This window comes from Mustela putorius, unplaced genomic scaffold, assembly GCF_011764305.1.
Source record: "Mustela putorius furo isolate JIRA1106 unplaced genomic scaffold, ASM1176430v1.1 tig00003909_pilon_pilon_pilon, whole genome shotgun sequence".
Classification (NCBI taxonomy): domain Eukaryota; kingdom Metazoa; phylum Chordata; class Mammalia; order Carnivora; family Mustelidae; genus Mustela; species Mustela putorius.
The window spans coordinates 30,115,640-30,139,903 of record NW_025422057.1 but is presented as its reverse complement, the minus strand read 5'-3'; the positions used below and the strand labels follow the sequence as shown (position 1 = coordinate 30,139,903).

At 54.3% G+C, this 24,264-nt stretch overlaps 2 protein-coding genes and 1 long non-coding RNA gene across 6 annotated transcripts in view; 2 read left to right on the top strand and 1 right to left on the bottom strand.

Annotated features, from left to right (window-relative positions):
• ZFYVE27 (zinc finger FYVE-type containing 27) overlaps positions 1–11,277 on the top strand; it is a 38,858-nt gene extending 27,581 nt beyond the window's left edge. The window contains exons 13-15 of one of the 4 annotated variants that reach the window (XR_006603122.1): positions 7,698–9,542; positions 10,362–10,442; positions 11,235–11,277. Coding sequence is in view for 3 of the 4 variants with exons in the window: in XM_045068470.1 (XP_044924405.1) it covers positions 7,698–7,864 (167 nt within the window). In the remaining variant the exon portion in view is untranslated. The other 3 variants (XM_045068470.1, XM_013054661.2, XM_013054663.2) reach the window with 3 other exon arrangements.
• On the bottom strand, positions 1,908–7,509 carry SFRP5 (secreted frizzled related protein 5). Its single transcript, XM_004749751.3, has 3 exons — positions 6,641–7,509; positions 4,494–4,571; positions 1,908–3,014 (listed from the first exon to the last, which is right to left on the bottom strand). Exons 1-3 carry the CDS (start codon positions 7,161–7,163, stop codon positions 2,668–2,670), a joined length of 948 nt encoding a protein of 315 aa, XP_004749808.2. The 5' UTR covers positions 7,164–7,509; the 3' UTR covers positions 1,908–2,667.
• On the top strand, positions 11,267–22,486 carry LOC123388654. The gene is made up of 2 exons (XR_006603123.1): positions 11,267–11,314; positions 22,341–22,486. It is a non-coding gene; the product is annotated as an uncharacterized LOC123388654 (long non-coding RNA).
• The last annotated feature ends 1,778 nt before the right edge of the window (positions 22,487–24,264 follow it).

Below are 24,264 nucleotides of genomic sequence, written 5' to 3'. Positions count from 1 at the left end.
CCTGTCTGTCTCTAGCCCTCTGGTGTGCAGAAGCCCCACTGTTTCTTGGAGTTTCTGTCAGATGTAGTCATTCGCTGACACACAGCCCAGATGCTCGCTGGACAGCAGTAGCTGTCTGTTTCCAGACCAGCCAGGAGGGAGTGTGTTGTGGCTGAAGGAAATGAAGGGTGGGCTCAGGCCTTGTGGGGCTTCCCCTCCTTTTGGGGAGGATTCTTCTTTGTCCCAGGGAGAGATTGCTGGGGGGTCTGACAGCAGATGTTGGGGACAGAGCCGATGTACAGAGCAGAGCCAGACCCCTGTGTTGGGGGTGGCCGAGGACTGTCTTACTGGGGCTTCCCGGGATGGGTGAGGGGAGCCCCTCCCCTGCCTGCTCCATCTCGCTGGCTGCCAGCACCTGACAGAGGTCAGTATTGTGCTCCCGCCAGAAGTAGCTGGAGTCCTGTCTGTTCAGTGGAAAAATAATTCCTGGTCCTGGTTGACCATAGAAGTGTCCATAAATATTTGGTCGGGGTAGGAGGCTGGGAGACAAGGGGCAGATTCAGGGAGCTGTGGGCTGGGCAGGCTTGGGGTGAAGGTGGGTGGCGGTGGCTTCCTCAGAGTTGAGGAGAAACAAGCAGGCCTCTGCTGCTCCTGACCTGTGGCGAGGCCACCTGACTGCCCAGGGAGGAGATTTATGGGCAGGCTGTCAGACCACCTGTTAGCTCACCCTGGCCCCACAGCAGAATGGGGGCCCTTTGGCCTTCCTCGTTTCTCTGTGTCATCGTGCTTCTATGAGAGCCCTGGAAGCCAAGTCCTCGTAAGAGAACGCAGCTGCGCTGTGTTGGAGGAGCAGGAAGCCCTGCCTGGGCTGGGCAGCCGGACCCTCACTGGTGAGGAAAGCTGCTCTGGGGGCATCCCCAGCTCCCTGCCCTGGATACATCTGCCGTGTCCCTCAGCATCTGCTGACAAACCCCCAGGGTCTCTTTCCAGAGGCTGGATGTTGTGAGTGGCAGGAGCCTGTTCCCTCCATTTTAGGCCTTCTGCCCTCCCTGCCCCATTCAGCTCCAGGCGCAGCACCATCTGCTCCGAGTTCGCTGAAGAAGCCCTCAGTCGTCATAGGCACTGCTTCCTGCATGTAGGACCGAGACCCAGCCTGAGGTCACCCCAGCAACCACTGCACCCCCCCCCCCCCCGCCGCCGCTGCCTTAGCTATTGGCTCATCTAGATCGCGGTCTTCAACGCAGGCTGCATACACCCCGGGGAGCACCTAGAGATTCAGATTTCTGAGCACCCTCAAGAGATTCCAAGTTAGTTGTGGAGTGGGGCCCCCTATTTGGCAAGAGCTCTCTAGATGATTTGAAGATTTATGTGTTAAAATGTGGATTCGGATACAGTAGGTGTAGGGTGGGGCCCGAGCTTTTATGTGTTTTCTCCCTGGCTTCCAGGGGCTCCTGCCCCTCTGGTTCCTGTGGCACAGGTCTACACCGTTATCCCCGCAGGTCAGGGGGGCGGGTGCCCAGGGGCAGTCTGAGTGCCAAAGGGGTAGGAGGTGACACCTCTAGGCCCTTGGCTCTTCAGAGTAGTTCCCTGTGGTGCAGCCTTCTTGGGATCTGAGGAGGAGGCAAGGTCAGGGACTTGCTGTGGGACTGTGGGAGCCCTTTGGCCATGGGAGAAGGCTGGGGATCTTGGTGTCTCTCTTCCTCTTCAGGAACAAGAGGACGGTCATCTCCATTTGTCACAGTGATGGGGATGAGAAGGGTGATCATCACTCTGTGCTCTCAGGGGATCTTACGAGAATAGGGGCATTGTTCTTTGGCAGGTACGTCTGTGTGGATGGGCCATGGGCTATGACAAAGAATCTCTTTCTAAAAGTCCCTTCTGAACCTTCCTCTCCCCACCTTTGGGGCCAGCTGACAAAGAAATAACCTAGTCAAAACCAACTTGGGTTTTTTTTTTTTTTTTCATTTAATTAAAAACTTAAAAAAATTAGAAACTGAGCCTTGCCTGCGTCAGGTCTAGTGCCTGTGGCCTTGCAGCGGTGGCGATAATTTAATCATCATCAGGGTAATGGGGACATGCAGAGGCTGAGGGATGAACCCTAAAAAACGGCCTCTGGGAGGGAGTCCGGGCTGGGCCTGTCTCCAGTCTAGCAGGGAGGGGATGGGGAAGGTGGGGAGCTGTGGCTGGAGGGCACTGTGGCCCTAATGCCTCTCCTTTGGGGAACTATGATGACACGAGTGGGCAATGGGGGTAGGGAGGTGTCCCACAGATAGGTCAGCCTACTACTGAGACTTTCCTCTTGAAGGCAAGGCCTCACCACCGTCAGAGGGGAGCTGACACCAGGGTCTGTTCAGGAAACTGTCTCCTTGGGCTGCTCAGAGCCCCTCAGAGCTTCCCTCGCTCTCCTCCACTCTTTCTGAAACGCTGGGGTTCCTTCCCAAATGAGTAAGCCCTGCTCCGAAGAGAAGAAGGCCCCAGGGGCCCCAGAGCCCCTCAGTCACCGACAGCTCAGGCTCCATGCCCATTCCTTAGGGCCTGTGCTGGTAACGACTGCATGAAACCACTCAGGCAGGGGCTGGGTCAGCCTGGGAATAGGGGTGAGGCCAAGTGGGCAGGAAGGGAGTGTGCCCCCCGGGGTGGGGAGAGGGCAAGGCACAGCCGGCTGGGTGGGGCAGGGAGCAGCGGCCTTCAGTGGGGTTCGGCGGCCCCGTAGAAGAAGGGGTAGTAGAGGGAGCAGGGGTAGGAGAACATGAATTTGACTGCGAACTTCATCTCCTTATTCTTCTTGTCCCAGCGGTAGACGGCCATGAGCAGCAGCTGCCCGTCCACCTTGCGGCCCATGACCAGGAAGCTGCCGGCCAGGCTGTCCAGCTGCGGGCAGGGGCAGCTGGCGCCATTCTTCATGTGCAGCACCAGCCGCTTGGTGTCCTTCCGCTTCAGGGGGCCTGGCTTGAGCAGCTTCTTCTTTTTCTGGGCTCCAATCAGCTTCCGGTCCCCATTCTCTATCTTGATCTCCTTGATGCGCATTTTAACCACTGTGTGTGTGCAGAGAGGGTAGACGGAGGGGCAGGGTGAGGACGGGTGGGTTCGCTCAGGCTGCTCTCAGGCCCCCAGTGGGTGCCTGTGCCTGAAGTTCCGCCCCTGGGCCTCGGGGAGGTGGACTTCATGATCCCTGGGCTAACTTCCAGATGGGATTTCTGGCTCTGTGTGTGTGTGTGTGTGTGTGTGTGTGTGTGTATGTAGTCATGGTGGGTGGGCTGGTAAATGTTTGACAGCTGGCCCTGGGGAGGGGTCCTGCTCTGTAGCATGGGCTGGTTTCCATGAGGTCTGTGCCCTGCCACTGGGGCCCACCACATCATGGGGTGCTGGATTGAGCAGCGTGCACATGACCAGCTCTTGCTGGTGTGAACACACCACTGTGACCTTTGTGAGACTGTATGGTACGGGTGGGAGTGTGGTGTCTGGGGCAGTGTGTCTGATATTGGACAGTATGTCTGTGGTGTGTCTGCAGGGTGGGGGAGGGGGAGATGTTTGAAGGCAAGAGGGTGGTCGGGGTGACCATCCAGGGTACACACGGTGGCTGTAGAGAGCCTAACATAGTTAGGGGTTGGGAGTCTGGAACTTGGGAAGGTCACTTAGGCTCATCTCCCACTTCTTCACGCCCCTGGACCCCCATCTCTGTGAGCAGCCAGGGAGATGCCCGAGAATGACTCTGTTCACCCCGGGAAGGAAACTTGTAAAATCTCTTTCAATCTTTCTCTTTCTTTCCTTAACCACTCTCTTGTTCTCTCTTGAACACACACACACACACACACACACACACACACACTCACACACACACTCACGCCTTGCAATAGGAGTATTTTCTTTCCAAACGGACTAATGACCTAGAAGACTGAAGTAAGGATTTCATTGCTATCTCTTTTTTACAGACAGGGAGGCTAAGACACAAAACAGCAGCCAACTTGGCAAAGGCCACATGCCGGGTCGTGTGGTCCTGACTAGACTTGGCTCACTGTCCCAGGAACGGAGAGGCTCCAGGATGAAGGCGTGGGACAAGTGACCACGGTTCCCCTGGCCAGAGGTGCATTGGGTACCATGCAGAGGCGCCCAGGGGCGAGGGTGCTTCACTTCCATCCTGGGGCCCAGCTCTTTCCCTGCTGCCCCCAGCCATCTCCAGGCTTATCTTGCTTTTCCTAAAGAGAATCCAGCCCTGGAGGGCCCTCTGCGGCCAGGTGCCAAGGGAGGGCTGCAGGAGGCTTGGTCGGGGGTGGGGTTTGGGGCCCATGGACCATGGCCTTGAGGGGCTTCTGAAGCCTCTGGGATGACCTACAAAATGAGGTGCATTTCTTTGGCCAGACAGTTCATGGTCTTCATCAGATTCTAAAAGGGACCCAGGATGCAAAAACTGTTAGTATTCACTATGATGGGTATGGACATGGGTGTTCGTGTGTGGGTGCGTGTGTCAAGGAGGAAAAGAATTGGGGCAGTGGGCACATGGGCTCCACACTCACCAAAATCGCTGGAACACATCTGCTCCATGAGGCCGTCGGCACTGTGCTCCATCTCACACTGGGCACAGATCTTGGTCACTGAAGAGAGAAGCAGGGGTGGGGTCGAGGGAGGCTGATGAGGGGATCGGAGCCCAAAAGCCATTCGCCACCTGAGGAGCCACCGCCCCCTGCCAAGCCTCCACTCTCATCAGGAAATGGGATGATGGTAAGGGTGCTCACTGGGTAGTTGTGAGGTTCAAAAGAGACAAGGTTGCTGGGGGACAAAACTGCCCCGGTGGGCACAATTGCTCTGTGACCCTGGCACCTGCCACCACAATGTGCATTGTCTTCTTCTAAACTTTGTTTCATTTAATCCTCAGCCTCTGAAGTATTCCTATTAAAGAAAAGAAAACTGAGGTCCAGAGTGGGTACCCAAGTCTGCAATACTATTGCGAACTGAGCTTGTAACTCAGGATGGGGGTTGTCTACAGGGTCTTCCTAGGAACACAGGGTCTGGGCAGGAGGGGAAACAAGTGACACGGGCAGGACAAGGCCTGTGGTAAACTGAGGAGCATCACCCTCTAAGGTGGGCACCTTAGCATTGCCAGGACTTCTGGGGTCTCAAAGGAAGCCCAAGGTCTTAATTTTTATATGAAATAGTTTCAGTTTTATTGTGGGCCACATAAACCCTTCAGGCTGCCTCTGGTTCTCAGGCCCACATGGCACCTGCCCTCTGTCCTATGTCTCTGCCTCCAACTGGGTGCCCCATCACAGGGGAAGGCAGGCTTCAGAGAGGGCAGGCCCTGGTAGGATTCTGAGCCTGAGCCCAGGACTTCCCTGTCTTCCAGGCTGTTAATGCATGGCTTCCAAGGAAACCAGAAAAGGAACCAGACCGGGATCCCTGTAGGGACTGCGCTATCCGTGCTTGAGCTGGCTCGCTCTCCCCTGCTTCCTGGTCCCATTTCCAACCTAAGAATAGAGGTTTTCCCTCTCAACACTCCCCCGTGATAGGACCCCTACCCAACTGTGACTCTCAGGAGGGACATGGGGGTGTAGGACCAAGGACTACGTGGATGAAGTTAGCCCTGGCGGCGGGGGAGAGGGGGAATAGGGTGTGGTGGAGTCCAGTTGCCTTTTGTTGCATCAGATAAGAAGATGGGAAAGCAATACTGCCCCTTGGGGGAGTCCAAGCATCAAGGACTCCTTAGGCTCTCGAGTCAACTGCCCAGTCTTCTGTCTTCTGCTCAGTGCCACTGCTGGTTCTCCTGTCTGGTGCCCAATCCAGCCTTACTCTGCTTGCAAGGAGTTTTGGGGGTGGGAGGTGCACAGTGAAGGGAGGCTGAGACCAGGGAGGAATTAGGGGTAATTAGGGACTTGGGGTGGGTGGGAGGTGGCACTTAGGAGCTCACAGTTTTTGGAACCTGAGCTCACTTCCTATATTACTTATGGAAAAACTGAGGCTCAAAGTTTAGGCAACTCCTAAGGGCTGCTTGTTAGTGGCAGAGTCTGGCAATCTGCTCTTTCTTCTGCACTGAGCTTTACCCCAAGGTCTCCTAGCCTGGGGGATTAGGGGGGAGAGTGGGAGAATTTAGGGTTCCCAGGCATGGAAAATGGTGTGTGGGGGGTGGGTATAGCAGGAAAATGCGCTTAGCCCACAGTTCCCCCCATATCCTTTCCCTCAGCCCTCCTCCCCCGCCAGGCCCCCTGCATGAGGAGGGGTTGGTGAGTCTTGTTTTGGTGCCTTGGGGTCCAGAGCTGTGTTGGGAGGTGAACGGGCCTGGGCATTGTGTAGCGACTCTAGGCATTCTTAGGCTGAGAGAGGCCATAAGACATTTATGGGGACGCCTCTGGATAGGGGGACAGTATTGGGGCTACGCAGGGATTCCAGCGTCTTTGGAAGGTGAGCGTTGGGAGGGATGCCAGGGGCGTCTTCAGGAACGGAATCGGAATGGGGAGAACCAGTGAGCATGGCCAGAGCTGCGGGGAGGCACTACTCTGGGAGTCTGAGAAGGCTGCAAGATTGGTGGGGTGGGGGGGACAGGGGGCGGAGGTGCAATTCCTGGGGCATGCAGGGCGAGAGAAGGCGGGTGTGTGTGTGTGTAAGGGGGTGGCCCCTCCGAGTCGCACGGGGCTGTCGGAGCGCGCGGGGGCGGTGGCGGCGGCGCTACCTGGAGGCGCGGTGGCAGGCAGGTGTCCGAACTGCATAGTGATGCAGAGGTCGTTGTCCAGGGGAAACTTGTGGCAGTGCAGCATCTCGGGCCAGGGGAAGCCGTAGGCCTCCATGAGTGGCGCGCAGCCGGCGCGCACCGCCTCGCACAGAGAGCGGCACGGGTAGATGGGCCGGTCGAGGCAGACGGGCGCGAAGAGAGAGCAGAGGAAGACCTGCGTGTCCGAGTGGCAGCGCTTGGCCAGCAGCGGCAGCCAGCTGCTCGCCTGCTGCTTCACCTCGGCCAGGCTCTCGTGCTCCAACAGGTTGGGCAGCCGCATGCGCTTGTAGCCCACGGTGTGGCAGAGCGGGAGGTCGGCGGGGATGTCGAGGCACTGCGGTGGTTTGGAGTACGAGCGCCCGTGCAGCGGCTCCGTCTGCCAGCCGTAGTAGTCGTACTCCTGGGCGCGCGCCGGCGCTCCGTGCAGCGCCCCCAGCAGCAGCGCCAGAGCGGCCGCCCGCGCGCCCCCCGCCGCCGCCCGCATGGTGCGCGGCGTCCCCAGCTGGCCCGGAGTGCACCCGCCGCCCCGCAGCTCCCCTGCAACCGCCGCCACCGCCGAGGTGGCCCGAGTGGTGGCAGCCTTCGCTCCGCTCCCCGGCGCTCCGAGTGATCCTGGCACCTCCCACCTCGGGGCTCCGGCCCCGGCCTCACCGCGCGCCCCAGCCAATCTCCGGCCGCCCGGCCCCCGGGCCCAGGCGAGGAGGCTAGGTGGAGCCCCCACGGCCCCTCCCGCCGGCGCTCGCGAGTCCCGCCCCGCGCCGGCTCATGCGCCCCTCTCCGGCGCACCGGCTCCGCTACCAGCGCGGGGCTCGCCTTGCGCCGCTCCGGGGGGCTCCCTCACCTCCCTGGGCATTTCCTCGCGGATCGCGTTCTCCATCCTTCCTCCTTATCTCCCTCCGCCACAGCCTCTCCTGTTCCTTTTCTCACTCACTTCCCTTGCTTATCTGCCCGGCTCGGCCTTTCCCCCTCCGCTCTGCTTTCTCTTCCCTGACACCTCGGTTCTCCCTTCTCCTGGCAGGAGGCTCCTGGCTGCCCACACCCTCCTGTTCCAGGAGGGCAGTTCTTCACCCGACCGCCCTCAAGCCTGTGTTTGAGCTCCTGTCTGGTGCCGGGCACTGTGCTGCTGGCTGCGGGGGAATCAAAGATGCATCTGACTCAGGACCCCTGCCTCCAGGGACACTGTAGCCTAGTGGGGGCGAAGGTAATCGTAACTGCCATTCAGTGAGCTCTAGGTGCCGCGGACACTGTGCAGCCCTTCACAGCCTTATCGCCGACTATTTCTAGTGATAGCTAATACTTCTTGGGTACTTAAGAGTGTCTGTTCGAAGCACATTGCATAAGTTACCCCATTTAATTCTCACAGTAATGCTCTAATAAGGCAAGTGGGTACTGTTATTATCTTCACTTTGCAGATAAAGGTACCCAGGCAAAGAAAAGTGAAGTGAGGATAGGGGTCAGGACTTGACCCCTGGTGGTCTGCTTCCACAGTCAGAACCCGGGTAACCTCGGGAAGTCTGGATTCTGAATCTGCAGTCTGGCTGGCTTTGAGGGCCTTCAGGTGATGTCACTGGCCCTTAGTCACAAAGGGTGAGGGAGTCAGGATTTGAATCCAGGTTTGGGCTCCAAACACCAGGACTTAACTACATTGCCGGAAGATAAATTCCAGCCCAGGCCACGAAAGGCTGTGGAAGGAGGAAGGAATTGAGGCTATCCAGGGAGGCACTGGAGAGGAGTATTCAGGAACCCCATATTCGGGGTCTTTTCCTCCTGTCTGGGGCCTGCCTTCCGTTGGCTTTCCTGTGGGAGCAGCTTTGGAGGAATACTTGAGGGTAGGGGAGCTTCTTGTTGAGAGCCCAACCTGAGACCTGACCTCCCCAGTCTTTGGTGGGGGGGAGGGTCCTCTGGAAAGGCATCTTGCAGGAGGGCTTGGGGCACTCTGGGAGTTGGGTCTGCCCCCACTCCACTTCTGCTGTTACACCTCCTACCCCCTATCCTCCTGAATGTTTCCAAGGCTCCTGCCTTCCATGGATCTGTCCTTGCAGTGGTAACGGAGGGAGGTGAGGGAGTACTCCTCTTAATATTCAGCAGACACACACGAAGCACCTACCGAGTGCAGGTGTGGAGGTGTGATGTATATATACACCACAGGTAGGGATCCAGAAATGCAGAAGTCTGCTTCATCTGCTCTAGCATGAGAAAAAGACAAAAGGCAGGGCAGAGGACACAGAAGGACATCCAGCAGACAGAGCCCAGGGTGGGTTCAGGCAAAAGAGCATGAAGAGGTTCTTTGGATGACCTGCCAGAAGGTAAAGGACCCCTCCCTGTCGGCACAGGCAGCAGAGTGTAGTGATGGTACAAGAGCCTGGACTTTGCAGACCAGGTTGAAGTCCGAGTGCATATTCCCTGAGTGACCTTGGGTAAGTACTTAGCTATTCTGACCATCCATTTGCTCAACAGGTATTGTGGGGGGCAAACAAAATGATTCATGGAAGGAAAGCCCCCCTTACAGTGCCAGCACATGGTAGGCACCTAGGAATGGAAGATCTCCAAGGGATGTATGCCTTGGGAGTGAAAATGTGATGTGTGTTCTGCAGGCTCCCTGGGATACCTTGGTCCTGGCTGTGGTTTGGGCCCCTGAGCAGTAATTCTGTTCCCTGTGCTCCAGCTGACTCTTATCCCTGCTTCAGGCTTGGCAGGGCTTCTGCGGGGGAACATGTGGTCTTGGGCACTGGTAGGGGGTGTTGGCGCTCCCCAGGTGACTGGCAAGGTGATGGCTCCCTAGGCAGCTGGTGGGCCTCTGCTGGTCTCAGCAGCGCAGTGCCTGGCCCGGACAGCAGGAGGCGTTGTTCCTGCTGTTGGTGAGGTAAGAACCGCACAGGGGAAGAGCCAGGTGAGTTGTACCTGGCAGCTCTGGGGGCTCCTAAGGGCAGGGGTGCCAGTCTGGAAGCTGTGGGGAAAAGGAGGCTGGGCCGTCTTTGCCTGACAACTCCCTGACACGGTGAGATTAAGGAGGGAAGGCCTTCATGGGAATGCAGCCCAGGTGGGAGCTGTGCCATGAGGCACTCATTTGGAAAGAACTCCCGCTGCGGCCGAGCCAGTGGGTGACCTTGGCTCTGCACTCTGATGTGATGCCTCTTCCTGATGAGGCTGTTCCAGGGCCTGGGCAGCTGTGTGGAGCACCTGGCAAGCTGGGCCTCTCTCCATCATGGAGCTTCTGCGGTCTGTCCAGGTGCACATTGCCCCCAGGTGATAGAAGGGACAGTCTGTTAAAAAAAAAAATGTGTATTTGTGGTTTGTTGTGAGCAAAGTTTTACATAGATACTTCTTAGGTCAACCTTGCTAATCATGTAATCCAGTCCTACATTTTTCTGCCTTTTTATTGCCTGCTTTAGCGATTCTCCAGATGTGGTCAGGGTTCACCAGAGGGTCCCCAAGTCATTTTCAGGGAGTCTACAAGGTCATAATTGTATGCGATTTAAAGAGTCACTCTAAGTACAAGATAGATCAATGGAACTTAAGGTAACAGAGTAAGAAAAGTTTATGGTTCTACGTTACAATTCAGGTTCAGGTTCTACATTACAACCAACATTTAAGGAATGGCCACATGGCAATTTTTTAGTAGTATCAAAGAAGAGTATTTACAGTGTTTGAAAAGGCTTTAAAATATTATTCTCTTTTGCAGCTACATTTCCGTGTGAGGCCAAATTTTCTTCATATACTGTGACCAAAACAACATGCAACAACAGATCGAATGCAGAAGGAGGTATGAAATTCTGAGTCTAGTAAGCCAAATGTGAAAGAGATTTGCAAAAATCAAGAGAATGCCACTCTTTTCACTATTTTTTGTTTTGTGAAATATACTTATTTTTCACAGAATTTGTTATTTATCTTCACATATAACTGGTTTATTTTTCTTACTTTGTTACTTATTTTTGTTACTTTTGCTCAGTTTTAATTTTAAACATGCTAAGTGTAAAAACACCTAAACGAGGGGCACCTGGGTGGCTCAGTGGGTTAAAGCCTCTGCCTTCAGCTCAGGTCTTGATCCCAGGGTCCTGGGATCGAGCCCCACGTCAGATTCTCTGCTCAAGGGGGAGCCTGCTTCCCTTCCTCTCTCTCTGCCTGCCTCTCTGCCTACCTCTCTGCCTACTTGTGATCTCTGTCAAATAAATAAATAAAATCTTAAAAAAAAAAAACACCTAAATGAAAGGTCTGTAATTTAAACACTTGAATCTTTTTTTTTTTTTTAAAGGTTTTATTTATTTTACAGAGAGAGAGAGAGAGGCAGTGAGAGAGTTAATACAAACAGGGGTACTAGGAGAGGGAGAAGCAGGCTTCCTACTGAGCAGGGAGCCCAATGCGGGGCTGGATCCCAGGATCCTCGAATCATGACCTGAGCTGAAGGCAGACACTTAGTGACTGAGCCACCCAGATGCCCTAAAACCTCACTCATTTTTAAGAGTGTAAAGGGTTCCTGAGACCAGAAAGTTTAAGAACTGCTGGTTTACTTATTGTGTTCATTTCTTTTCTTTCTTTCTTTCTTTTTTTTTTAAAGTAATCCCTACACCCAGCATGGGGCTGAAACTCAGAACCGCGAGATCAAGAGTTGCATACTGCACTGACTGAGCCAGCCAGGTGCCCCTATTCTATTCATTTTCGATAGAGGTGTATAAAATCTACTTTGATTGTGGGTTTACTATTTTTCCTTTTTTTTTTTTTTTTAAAGATTTTATTTATTTATTTGACAGAGAGAGATCACAGGTAGATAGAGAGGCTGGCAGAGAGAGAGAGAGAGAGGGAAACAGGCTCCCTGCTGAGCAGCTGAGCAGAGAGCCCGATGTGGGACTCGATCCCAGGACCCTGAGATCTTGACCTGAGCCAAAGGCAGAGGCTTCACCCACTGAGCCACCCAGGCGCCCCTATTTTTTCCTTTTTTTGAATCAGTTTTGCTCTATATACTCTGAAGCTATGTTGTTACGAGCATAAGGGTTCATGACCATTATCTGTTCTGGTTGGATTATAATTTCTATCTGTATGAAATAGCTTTCTTCGTTCCTTTTAATGCTTTGTCTTGGGAATAATCATTCCATGCACGAACATTAAACTAGAGCCTGCTGCGGGCCAGGCATATGCATGAAACAGTCTTGGTTCCCATCCTGTGGAGGACATGGACACACAAAGGCAAGGTAGTGTGGCAGGAAGTGTCTGGGCTTTGCGTCAGACTGACTGGTGGCGAATTCTGGCCACTTGCTGGCTGTGCATCCTTGGACGTATGTCTGTTGAACTTTGAACCTTGTTTTCTTCATGTGTAGACTGAGGTGAAGAACATTTTTTTACTGGGTGTTAGTTAAGATTTACGGAAGCAAGGGAAGAGAGGAGCACCCAGCAGAGTGCCTGGCATATGGGAGCATTGTGATTAGCATGGTAATGGAGCCATGAGTGGGAGATCTGCCCCATTCATGCCTCCCAAGGCCCCACCGGGAGGGGCAGTGCATGGCAGTGGGGAGTGTACCAAGCTTGGACTTAAAAGATCTCAGTTGTGTGTTTTCAACTTAATAGCAAGTCCTCCCAGCCCCAAATGCTCAGTGTCAGTTTCCTTATTGGTGAGATGGGGAGGACCACCTCTGCTCACATTTTCTGGGCCATCCTGAGGAGCAAATGAAATAAGGAAGAAGGAGGAGGTGGAGAGGATGACGGGGGTGAGGCTGGCTTTGTTGCCTGCCCAAGGTGGGGCCTCTTCGGTCCTAGCCTGTGAGCACGGTCCACCGGCCCAGGTTCACCTGCCTCCCAGGAGGGCTGTGATGCCCAAGGTGATGAGACAGAATCTTGTCCTTATTTCAGAGTCTTCGGGAATTATCTGCCTTTTATGATCTCAGTGCTCCCCCTTGGGAATACCTGTCTTCACAGCAGGGGCTCCTGAGTGCTCAGCAAGAAGTCCAGCCTGAGTGGCCTATGTAATTAGGAGAACTCACAGAGCGAGCAGGGCCCCATTGCTATTGCCCTTCAACGTCCCCCATCCCAACCATTGTCTGTAAGAGGAAACTAGAACTTGGCCTTCCTGACTCTCAGTCCAGTCCTCTTACTACAGCACTGTTTCGCTTTCCATCATTTAGGTTTGTTGATTGTAAAGTCAGCATCTGCCCCAGAGGTCCCCAGCCCCACCCACAGAGCCTTCCTGCTGTGCAGACTGTGCTCTGGGAAGCAGTTTTGGGGGGGGGCATGTTTCAAGGATCTCTGAGTGCCCTGGTAGCCATGGGGTCCTGCTCACAGAGAGGCTGGAGCTGGGCTCACTGTCATTGAATTAAGTGGCCAGGGAGGCAAGTCACGGTCCTCCCTTCTATGACCCTGGACACTGGCAGGCACACTCACTGGATATCATCGGTGAGTCTCACTGGAACCAAAGCAGAGGCAAGCTTGTCTTGGACTGGGGCATATCTTAGCTTAAGGAAGCCTATCTGAAGTGCAGCAGGAGGGGTGTGGATGGGCACTGCTGGTATTCTCTGGCCAGGGCTGGGGGTGTAGAGGAGGCTTTTGCCCTGGGTTCCCAGCATACCTGGGGCCCCCAGGGTCTGGCTAGTAGGCAACCGCAGCTAGAAGCATATCAGAGAGGCAGCTAAATGTTTTGGCTAAGGCCAAGAACTCTGAAGTAGGACTGAATTCTAATTTCAGCAATGCTACTTGACCTTGGGCAGGTTATTGAACCTCTCTGTGCTTCAGCTTTCTCATCTGCAAAATGAGGATAATAATGGTAATTCCTTTTAGGATTATTTAGAGGATTAGAGTTCATTTAACAATTGCTTATGGCAGTGCAGACAGGAAAAGCTATCTACACACAGTTGCTAGTTAATACTATTGAGACTGGCTGACAGTGGTCTTTAGACACCAAAATTCCATTGCTCCTTGCTCCTAAGTTTCTCTTAAATCCACCTGTGCTCTCCCTCCTCCCACTTGTCCTTCCTCACTGCTCAGGGCTGCTCTCTGGTCTCATCATTTTCTGCTCTGTAGGAGGGAACCGGTCACTTCACACTGCTGACCTGTTAGCCTCTCCCTTCAGCTCTGGTCCCTCAGATGCTCTGGTTGTTTGTAGTGTCAAGTTCTTCCCAAGACTCTGGAAGGCTAGACCTCTTCACTGGGCTTGCTCATGGAACCTGAACTCCCCTTTGTGGCCTCCTCATGTTGGTCATCATGGCATTGGGTCTATTGTCTTAATTTCTGGCATCCCTGTAGACAGAGAGCTCCACAAGGGCAAGAGCTCCATTTCTCTTGCTCCTAGCGCACTGCCAGGCACATAACAGGTGCTCAATAAATGCTGTATGAATGAATGACTGAATGGGTGGACAACTGTTTGGTGGGAGGAAGTGTCAGAAGAAAGGAGACTTTGGAGCGAGCCAGGTTCAGGCTGGAGCTAGCTTCCGCTAACCTTTTTTTGGTCTCTGTTGGAATTCTTGGGAGGCCCAAGGAAGATCAGGAGGGTTATAGGGTGACTGTGAGGAGAGGTGGGGACCAAGGGAAGTCCAGTTGTGGAGTATTTCATGCTTGTTCAGGGATTGGGGGTGAGGGACAAGCCCCCAAGGCTCATGTTGACTTCTCTCCCTCTTTCCCTCCCCTCTCTCCGACATGTGTTTAGGACATCCTAGGTGCCCGGCATCATGCCTGGTATCTGTGCTTTCCTTTCATGATCTCAATAGGTATTATTACCCCCATTTAATAGGAGAAAACTGAGACCCAGAGAGGTTCTGTAACTTACTATAATCACACAGCTACAAACCAGAACCAGAACTTGGAGTTCCCTCTGTGGCTTGTGTATTCCTGCCTACATGTGAGAAGTGGCTAGAGGTTCCATCCTACTGAGCCCTGACCCCAACTCTCTTGCAGAAAAGGAGGGTCCTAGGGCCAGAGACTTCCATGGGACTCAAGTGACCGAGGCTGTCAGCAGGTTTGACCCTGGTTGGCCAGGCCACTGCCCCTGAGGGAGCTCAAGATCTAGAGGGGCAGCTATGCAACGCACAAGTACATGAACACTAGCACAACATCCCTGTGGGGAAGTAGAGAGGTGCCCCCAAAGCCTCATCTCTGTGGAAAGGAGAATAAGCACTGGACACAGAGTCAAAGGTACCTCGTATCATGCTTTGCTTCCACCACTTGTGGGCTGTGGGAACTCAGGTCAGACACAGTTCCTTGTGCTTTAGTTTTTCTGTTGGCAAAGCAGGCACTTTCTGCTGCAGGCTTGTGGGGGGAGATTAAATGAGAAATACCTGAAGATGCTTAAAAGTGCTGCGGCCTAAGTGTTTGGAGTTTTGTGTCGTCACGGGGTGTGGGGGGGCGCGGGTAAGGCACGTGTGCACAGCCTCCACTCTTCCAGCCCAGCTACGGCTGTGTGGGCCCTTAGGACCCCAGATTTCTAAGATGTTTCCTTTGAAAGCTATTCGCTATTCCGGTGGTTCCTGACCACCCAGGTGTGTGAAGGCACTAATAAAGGTTCATAAACTATTCTCCATGTTTCCCCAAATCAACACAGAACGGTTCATTTGCCTGTAAATAAAACAACAGATTTCTTTGCTTTTGGCTGGAATTACATGCTCTCAGGATGGAGCTCCTTCTCTCATGCTGAACAGGAGTAGATTGGCAGCCCATGCATCTTTGATTACTTTGGAAAACAGAGGCTGGGTGAGGGACATGAGCGGCCTGGCAAGGGGAACTGTAGGTCAGAGAGGCCCCAGGGGGCCTTTGTGCTCAGGGTTTAGGGGAGGAAGTCAGGAAGCCCCCAGGAGGTGCTGGAGGGCAGGACAGCAGAGGGGAAACCCAGGGCACGAGTGGTAGGAGTGGGGGCCAGCTGTTGGGGGAACCCTGGGCAAACAATGGCCTCATTAAGGAGAGGGTGCTGGTGGGGAGGAGCCCAGCAGGGCCAGGGAATCTCCAGTCCCCTACCCTACCCAATGGAGCAATTGTCTTCTGCTGGGAGGGAGCTGGGGCCTGAGCCTGGGAACTGCTGGACGCTTGCCCTGAGGGCCATTGAGGTGGTCTCAGCTCTTTTCCTGGATTCAGAATGGCTCTTCTGTGCTGAGGGTTCAGGCCAAGGCAGGGGCTACCTGGCCCTTGTTCTTCCGGCTGGCGGGTTAGGGTGTCGGGGTTCATACAAGCCTCTCTGAAAAGGGGTCCCTACTTGCCTCCTCCCCACCTCTGGGAACCTGAGGTCCTGGTGGGGTTGGTCTCAAGCTACTATTTGTGGTTTTCCTCTTCTCCAGTCGCCTGCCGCACTGTGGCCTTGGGCTGGTTGCTTGACTTCTCAGGGCCCAGTTGTTTCAGCTATAAAGCTGGGGAGCATTGGGCTAGTTCTCAGCTGCATGGATAGCCGGCCCCACCCTGCCTGTGTAGGGTGGTGAGGGAGCCTGGGGCTGATGTTGGCATTTATTGGCAGGGGCCAGGGATGCCTAACTCCAGCCCAGCCCTGCACGACCAAGAGTCGTCCTGTCCCAAAGGCTGAGAGAGAGACCCTGTGGAGAAGCACTCATAAATCAGTGCTTTTCACCACTGGTGTTTTTAAAGTAAGGCGATCCTGTTTTCAAATGATGTGGCTTGTGGGAACCCCTCAGATAAAATAGATGAGAGGGGGCAAGTGTGGTTAGGACTGGGGCTGGGCCCAGAGCCCAACCCAGGGGGCGTTCCCAGAGCCCGCAGTGCGCCCGTCCAGCGTGAACTCTCCCTGGGGCTCATGCCGCTGGTGGGGCCCGATTCCGCTACTCTGGGTGTTCTGACTGGTGGGCATCTGTTCCCGTCCGTGCGCTGTACCTGGTGTTAGACCTCACCGCTGCGTATGCCCCGTGGTGGTTCTGTTTTTGTTGGATTGTTAGAGGTGCAATGGGTCGATGAGGTTTGGGGTTACCTGTGAATTGTCCTGGCCTCCTTGGGCTCCCTGCACTGGGCTGGCCGACGTGGGCCATCGCACGGCACACCCGACAGCCAGGGGAGGAGAGAGGTTCCCACATTCGGATTGCTGCTGGGTCACCTGCAGATTCTAGTTGAACACATGTCATCCCAGGTGGATCTGAGGCAGTGGCCTGGGGACCAGGATGAGAAACGCTGGCCTTGGAGGGGTCCTCCCCCAGCTGCTTGCAGCCATTCTCCAAGGCTCATGGGCCTCCTTGAGGCTGAAATGAAAGAACTCTCCCTTCTAGAGGCTCCTTACAACCTGCTTCCTGTGCCTGGGGGTCAGCTTAGGGAGGTACTTGTCCCTCTCACCTTCCGCAGCACCCAGCTGATTAACACCGGTGTTAGCAGACATTGTGCATCCCAGGCTGGGCCGGGCAGGAGTGCTTTATCATCTCATTTAAACCTCTCAGCAATGCCAACAGGCAGATGTTCTTATCACTGCTGTTTACAGATGAGAAATCAAAGGTGATTGAGGAACTTGCCTGCGGTCACACAGCTGGGAATCTTCCGGAGGCACTACACACATTTGCACACCGACTGGGCAGCCAGTCTGTCCCTCCGTCTGGGATTTCATAATCCTGCTTCAGTGAGCCTGGCACAGTGCTGCTGTTAGTATTATTATCAGCAGGGACTTGGTCTGAAGACTTTCCAGAGGTTTGCACTTCCTGGGAGGTCCTCATGAGGACAGTGGCTGAGAGCTGTGGGTGTCCCGGCAGGATAATTCTCCTTTACCAGGTTTGGGAGTCACATCTGATATCTTGCTTCATCCTTCAGTGACTGAAGGAGGTCTGTGTGATCAGTCCCCGTTTTGCAGAGGAGGAAATTGAGGCTCAGAGAGCTGAGGAACGATGTCTGGGTCACTCAGGCAGTACAGTGACGAATGGAACCCAGCAGAGCTCTGACTCCCCCCGACATTCCGTGTTTTTTGCTGCCCCACGGGTCTGGATTGTGCCAAGGTCAGGAACATTTCTAGGCCTTTTTAGCCTGAAGTGTGCCCCTCCCCGACTCCCCAGCCAGCCACCCCAAGGACTCTGAAGACAGCTCAGGGTCCACTAGAGACAGGGGTCTGTGCCCTCTTGACCGGGTTCTGTGGCCCGGCAGCTTGGGGTCAGGGAAAGGTGCATTCTTTCCTCCACTCGCATTACCCAGCCTCTGGCTTCCTGGAATTTTTGTGAAAATTCCAAATCACTTGGCAATAAGTCAGTCCTCTTCCCCACATTTTTTGCAAACAGGAACTAAACACCCTTCACCTTCCAGATTGCACCCGTTCACACCCTTTTCCATTTGAGTCTGGTGCCAGTGCCCATTCAGGACAAAGCAGACGGGAGGCAAAACCAAGTCTGGTATGTGAGCAGGACAGCCAGATGGTCAGGGACTTGAGTCGTCACTTCTGGGCCCAGCTCTGAGGGAGGCAGAGAGGTCCCCGGACCTGATACCTGTAGGCCCTAGACCAAATCCCTGTCCCATCACTTCCTGTGCAAGCTCAGGCTTGGACATCCCCTTTCTGGGTTTCCCCACCTCTTAAAGGAAAATAATGATGCCATGCTGGTGAGAGGGTCGGAGAAGGTAATGGACGTGAAGAAGTCTTATCACTATTATCATTTGACTACCTGGAGATCAGGGTTGTTTTTGTTTATTTATTTTTATTTTTTAAAAGATTTTATTTACTTATTTGACAGATAGAGATCACAAGTAGGCAGACAGGCAGGCAGAGAGAGAGGAGGAAGCAGGCTCCCTGCTGAGCAGAGAGCCTGATGCCGGGCTCAATCACAGGACCCTGGGATCATGACCTAAGCTGAAGACAGAGGCTTTAACCTACTGAGCCACCCAGGTGCCCCTGTTTTTGTTTTTCTTAAAGATTTTATTTATTTATTTGAGAGAGAGAGAGAGATCGAGAAAACAAGAAAGAGCATGATTAGGGAGCCTGACACTGGGCTCGATCCCAGCACCCTGAGATCATGACCTGAGCCAAAGGCAGACACTTAACTGATTGAGCCACCCGGGTGCCCCTAGAATCACATTTGTTTAAAAACCTGCAGTGGTAGAAATTTGTTCTATCTGTGCTCTTCAGTGTGGTAGCCACTGGCTGTGTGTCGCTCCTGGGCATTGGAGATGTGGCTTGTGCTACCAAGGAGCTGAACTTTTAAGTTAATTGAACATTTTTAGCTAGATGAAATTCACATAAGATAAAATCAGCCATTTATTGACGTGAACAGTTCAGGGGCAGATAGCACATTCACAGTGTACGGCAGCCACTGCGTCTAGTTCTAGAATATTTTCATCACTCTGTCCATGTGAAGCACCCGTGCCCCCTGCCCGCAGCCCCTGGAAGCCAGCCAGCCCCTCTCTGTCCCTGTGGATTTGGCGATTCTGGGCATTGCATGTAAATGAAATCCTACAGCATGTGACCTTTCACGCCAGCTTCTCTCGCTTGAGCAGATTGTTTTCATGGTGCATCTGTGTTGCAGTGTGTGTCAGTGCTGCAGTCCTTTCTAATGGCTGGATCATTAATTTTAGTTAATTTTAATTTAAATTGTCTCGTGGGGCTGGTGGCTACTGTACTGGACAGCCAGGAACTTCTCGAGTCCTGCCGGGCAAGTGACGAGACAGAACCTGCAGGTGTTTGCTGGTCCCTGATAGGACCCTGGGGGAGAGTAGAAGGAGCTAGGAGGATAAAGAGGTGGGGACATGTGCCCCAGGGTCCCCAGAGGAGCTCAAAGCTGTGGCCAATGACGAACATGTTCTGTGAACTCATTCCATCCTCACAGCACCCTTGACCTTGACATAGCTCTGTCTTTCCATCATTCCCATTTCATGGAGGGGAAGACAGAGGTTCAGAGTGATTAAGTCACTTGCTCAAGTTCACACAGGCTGCTAAGTGGGAAGAAATGAGTCTCTGAACCCAGGTCTGGTCCCTTCCTAGGCCCAGATCTTCACCACAGGCTGTCTGGTCTTTTCACCCTGATCCTGGGAGCTGCCTAGATGAAGGCAGATCTGGGACCCCAGCTGCACCCACATAACTGGAGGCAGGGCTTTCTAGCACCATCCCCTGTCAGCCTTTTTGAGCTGAGAACTGCCTCATTGAGAGTCAGGAAGGGGTGGCTGACGGGACACATCAGAACAAGATGAGGGAGTAGGCTCCATCCATTCCCCATTGTTCATCCATAAGTAACCTGGCCTGTCGGGGCTCCCAGTGCCCTCTTTGGGCCCCCCACTATTAATTGATCTGGGAAAGAGACTCTGTTAATTGCAGACCCAGAGTAAACAGCGCTGGGATAAATGGGGCTGATAGCAGATAGCTTTCCTTGGCTGTGCTGCCCTTTGCCCTTTGGGAAGGGACAGTGGGAAGAGGCAGAGAATCAGGGGAAAGGAGTGGTCCTAGGAATGTCTTTGGAGTGGGGGAGGGAAGACTGGCTGTGGGGCCCCAGAGAGTTCATCTGTATGCCCTTCTGGAAATAAAGTCCTCTGCTGGGCTTCTTATTTGCTGTACCCAGTAAAGCAGTGGGGTTTGGGGTCCAGTGAGACTCTGACATCCATCTTTCTTCATCCTACCCCTTATCCCTCCATCCATCCATCCCTCTGTCCATCTATCCATCTCTTCGTGCCTCTCTTACAGCATCCTTCCTTCCTTTCCTACATTGGTCCACTCTTCCCTTTTATTCAGCTGCTTTTCTTTCCTCCTCCCCTTCATTCATCCATTTCCCCTTATCCTATCTACTCATCTGAAAGTCCCTCCCCCTCACTCCCCCCTCCCCTCCCAGCCCTCACTCATCTTCACATCCCTCCTGCCTCCTACAGAGCGACCATGTGCTCCTTGAGAAAGCTAGGGAAGAGGTCGGTGGGAGTCCCCTGAGCCATGGGGTTCTGGGTGCAGGCCCCACATGCGCCTGGTGGAGTTAACTGCCTGACTTCAGATGTGCTGGCCACTGGCTCAAGGTTAGATTGGAGTCTCTCCATCCCTCGGGGAGAAGAGAACCTTGTTCTTTCGGCCTCGGGGCCACATGACTGATTACCCAAGGCGGGCACCTGGGGAGCGCGAGCAATCACACCTAGGCAGTGGAGTAAGCTGGGCACAGCAGATCAGCCGTAGCCTGGCAGTCCGTGACTCGGGAGGCCTTCCTCTCCCAGAGCACAGCCTAGATTTGGGGATTGGTTCTGGGAGCAGCCACATGCATCAACTTGAACCCTGTGGTCAGAGTATGGTGTCTCACCCTCTCTGGGAACCCAAAGCCCACACTCCCAATAGACGTGGAGCCATCCCAACAGCTTTCCAGAAGTTTCATCCTAGCCCAGCTGTGGGGAGGCCAGAGATCATAACAGCATGTTCACAAAGAAATTGAGGCTGAGTGGGAAGGGATTTTCTAAAGCTTTATAGCTGGATAAATAAATCCCTAAACCCGCTGTCAGGTCACTCAATAAAATACTATCAGACCTGCAACCCTGTTTCTAAACCCCAAATTTAGGCCCATTTTATAGATGGTGCATCTGAAGCTGGAGTGGGAGGTCCCTTCCTAGTTCGCGCATGGACTGGTGGGTGGTCGAGACTTTGGCTAGCCAAGTGGGGCAGGTCAGCCCCAGAGTAGGCACAGGCCCAAGAACTCCCAGAGTTGACACTAGCCCCAAGTAACAGTGGTTACCATTTCCTGAGCTCCTATTACACGTTAGGCGTGGTCTCGAGTGGTTTACACATTCTGCAGTGACTCAGTTCAAGTAGGAGAGCAAGATGGCAGCTGGAGAACAGACCCCTCGGTGCCCTCTCCTCCCGCTCCCCGCCCTCCTGCGGACCTCTCAGGTTGATCTGAGGGGCAGAATGTGTCCTCCTGGGGCCCTGCCACTACCCAGTAATCCCTAACTGCGGCAGCTGGGAGATAAGATAGCACCAGCTCATTAATCAAGACAGCCGGGCAGGGAGGGCGGGGGTGGGGTGAGACAACACCGCCTCACAGGTAGAGATAAGCCCCCTCCTCCTGGCTCCCTCAGGGGCTGGGACCACGGAGGGTGCTGGGAAGTTTGGCCTCTGGTTCCAGCCCTGGGTGTCTGGGTGGGTGGATGGTGCCCACAGCGGACCCTGGGGCAGGTGTCGCTGAGAAAGGCAACCCCTGTGTGCAGGCTGGATTGAGAGAAGCCAGGAGACCTGAGCCCCGCTCAGGGCTTCCTGATTGCCTCTGTGTCCTTACATGAGCCACTGCACCTCTCTGGACCCCTTTCTATGTCTGGACAAATGGCAGGGGGTGCTGGACTAGATGCCTTGGGGACGGGGGCTCTTTCACCGTGAACATGCTCCGTGACAGCACTGAGGGAGGATGGGCTCTCCTGACAGGAGAGAGAGGACACAAGCACTGGCTTGGCTAAGGGACGCACGCAGGCTGGGTGGGATTTGTCCTGGAGCCCGTGTTAGCCACGCTCACCGGAGAGAGCAAGCGTGTGGTGACAGTGGCGGGGGCCTGTGTGGGACAGGAACGGGGAATGGCCTTTGAGCCTCTATGCCCTTCAGGAGGCCCCACCGCATACCGGTTAAGAAGTTGGAGTTTGATGCAGGTCCTGCCCTGTGTGGTCTTCAGTAGGTAATTCAACCTTTGGTACCTCAGTTTCCCCATCTGTGCAATGAAGGTGATAGTATTTCCCTCTTGAGGGTGGTGTTGGGAGGATAAATGGAAAGTGCTTGGCTCCATGTCTGGCTGATGGCAAGTGCTCAGTAAGTATTAGTTATCCTTCTTTCTTTCATGGCCAGGAACCTCTTCCATGCAGATGTCCCTGTGATCACAGCTGTGAAGGAGCCTGGGGCAGTTTGACTCCCCAGCAGCGGCTGTCCAACGATGCTGATTCTAAAGGATGTTGCTTCTATTTTTATAACTAATAAACGACAAACTTAAAACAGCAAACGTTTATGATCTCCCCGGCGGCTGTGGGTTCGGAACTCAGGAGTGGAATGGAGGGTAGTTCTGACCCAGGATCTCTGATGAGGTTGCAGTCAAGCTGTTGGCTGGGGCTGGAAGACTGCTTCCAAGTTCACGCATGTGGCTGCGAGACGGAAGCCATATGGACAGCCCGAGTGTCCCCACAACATGGCAGCTGGCTTCCCTGGAGCGACTGATCTAGAAGCAGACATGGAGGGAATGTACCTTTTACTGCCTGCTCTCTGAAGCACCCACCCTCACTTGCACTTGACTCCATTCATCAGCAGCAAGGCTGGCCCCCATTCGAGGGAAGGGAGGAATATCAGAACCCATGGTGACGCTGTTGTAACCACGAACAGCAACAGCTCTTCTGGGCCCAGGTGTTCCGTGCTGGGAACTGGACACCAGGAATCTCTAATCCCCACAACTGCTTTCTAAGTCAGGAATGATGTTTCTTTTGCAGATGAAAATGTATTGGTTCAGAGAGGTTAAGTGATTTGCCCAAGGTCACACAGCCAGGAGGTGCCCATCGTGCTGCTTTATCTTGGGACTCCGCCATTCCCCACCCCAGGTGCTACCCCTAGTTTCAGCTGCACCTGAGCCAGCCTTGGCTTTGAAGCCCCACGTGACCATCAAGAGTAGTGAGGCCTTCTTGGATTAGGACTAGAAAGAGTATATGAGGCACGCGTGCACAGGTCACACGAAGAACAAGGACTTGTAGAGATGCCCTGACTGGGGTTCGAATTCTGCCTCTGCTGCTTACTTTGTGCTTCAGTTTCCTCAATCCTGTGGCAGAAGTAATAGCATCCACCCGGCGTGACTGCGGCAGGCATAGACGAGGGGCATGTGTAGTAGGCGTATATGCAGCACTAGGTGTTACGATCGCGGGATAAAACCAGGTAGCTCGAGGGCTGCCTCCCCTGTGAGTCATGTGCTCTCCGGGTGGAAGCAATGTCTCCTTCCTGGTCTGGAGTTTCCCAACCAGCCCATGCTCAGCAGAGAGCACCTGCCGCCTGATGCTGCTTCGCCAGCCCTGCGAGTGGAGTGGAGGTAATGTACTCCAGGCTCCCGAGCCAGCGGGCTCCCAAGCCCACGGGCCTGACTCAGGCAGGCTCCTGACCTCCCCTAACACCTTCCTACCCTGGGTCTTTCTAGGTTCAGAGGTTTCTTCTGCCCTCCCTGCCTTGCCAGCATCTCCCCAGAGCGCGGCTCTCCATGCACTTGCCCACTTCTGCCAGCAGAGGGAGCAGGTGTAGTGTCTGGGAATGTGGGAGGCGCCAGGCCGCCGGGCAGGTGCTGCTTCTGTCTGGGAAGGTCTCAGTGGGGTGGAATGCGGTGATTCGCAGCACAGCTGGGAAGAGTGGGCTTCATCTCCCCGTATCCCCCGCAAGGGAGCAGTGTCTGGGGCCCTGGAGCCCAGGAGATGAGGCCGTGGGAGAGGAGGAGAAAGGATGGAGTTTCCTGGGCCTCAGAATGTATCTCAGCACCTGTGGCCCCTGGGATCTGGAGGAGGAAGAGAAGTTACCATTTTTCACTCTGATCCACTCAACCAGTGTCCTGGAGTGAGTGCCTCCTGTGTGCCCAGAGCCCCGGCAGGCACTGGGAGCCCGCGTCAGATGCAGACTGTCACAGTGCCGGTGGGAAGGCCGGGCCAAGGCCAGCGGTACAGAAGGGTCACAGCAAGTGTGCTGCGGAGAGGGTTGGGCCAGGGGGCGCTGGGCCAGGCTGTGAGTGGGGACCCGCGTCTCCCTGTGCCTG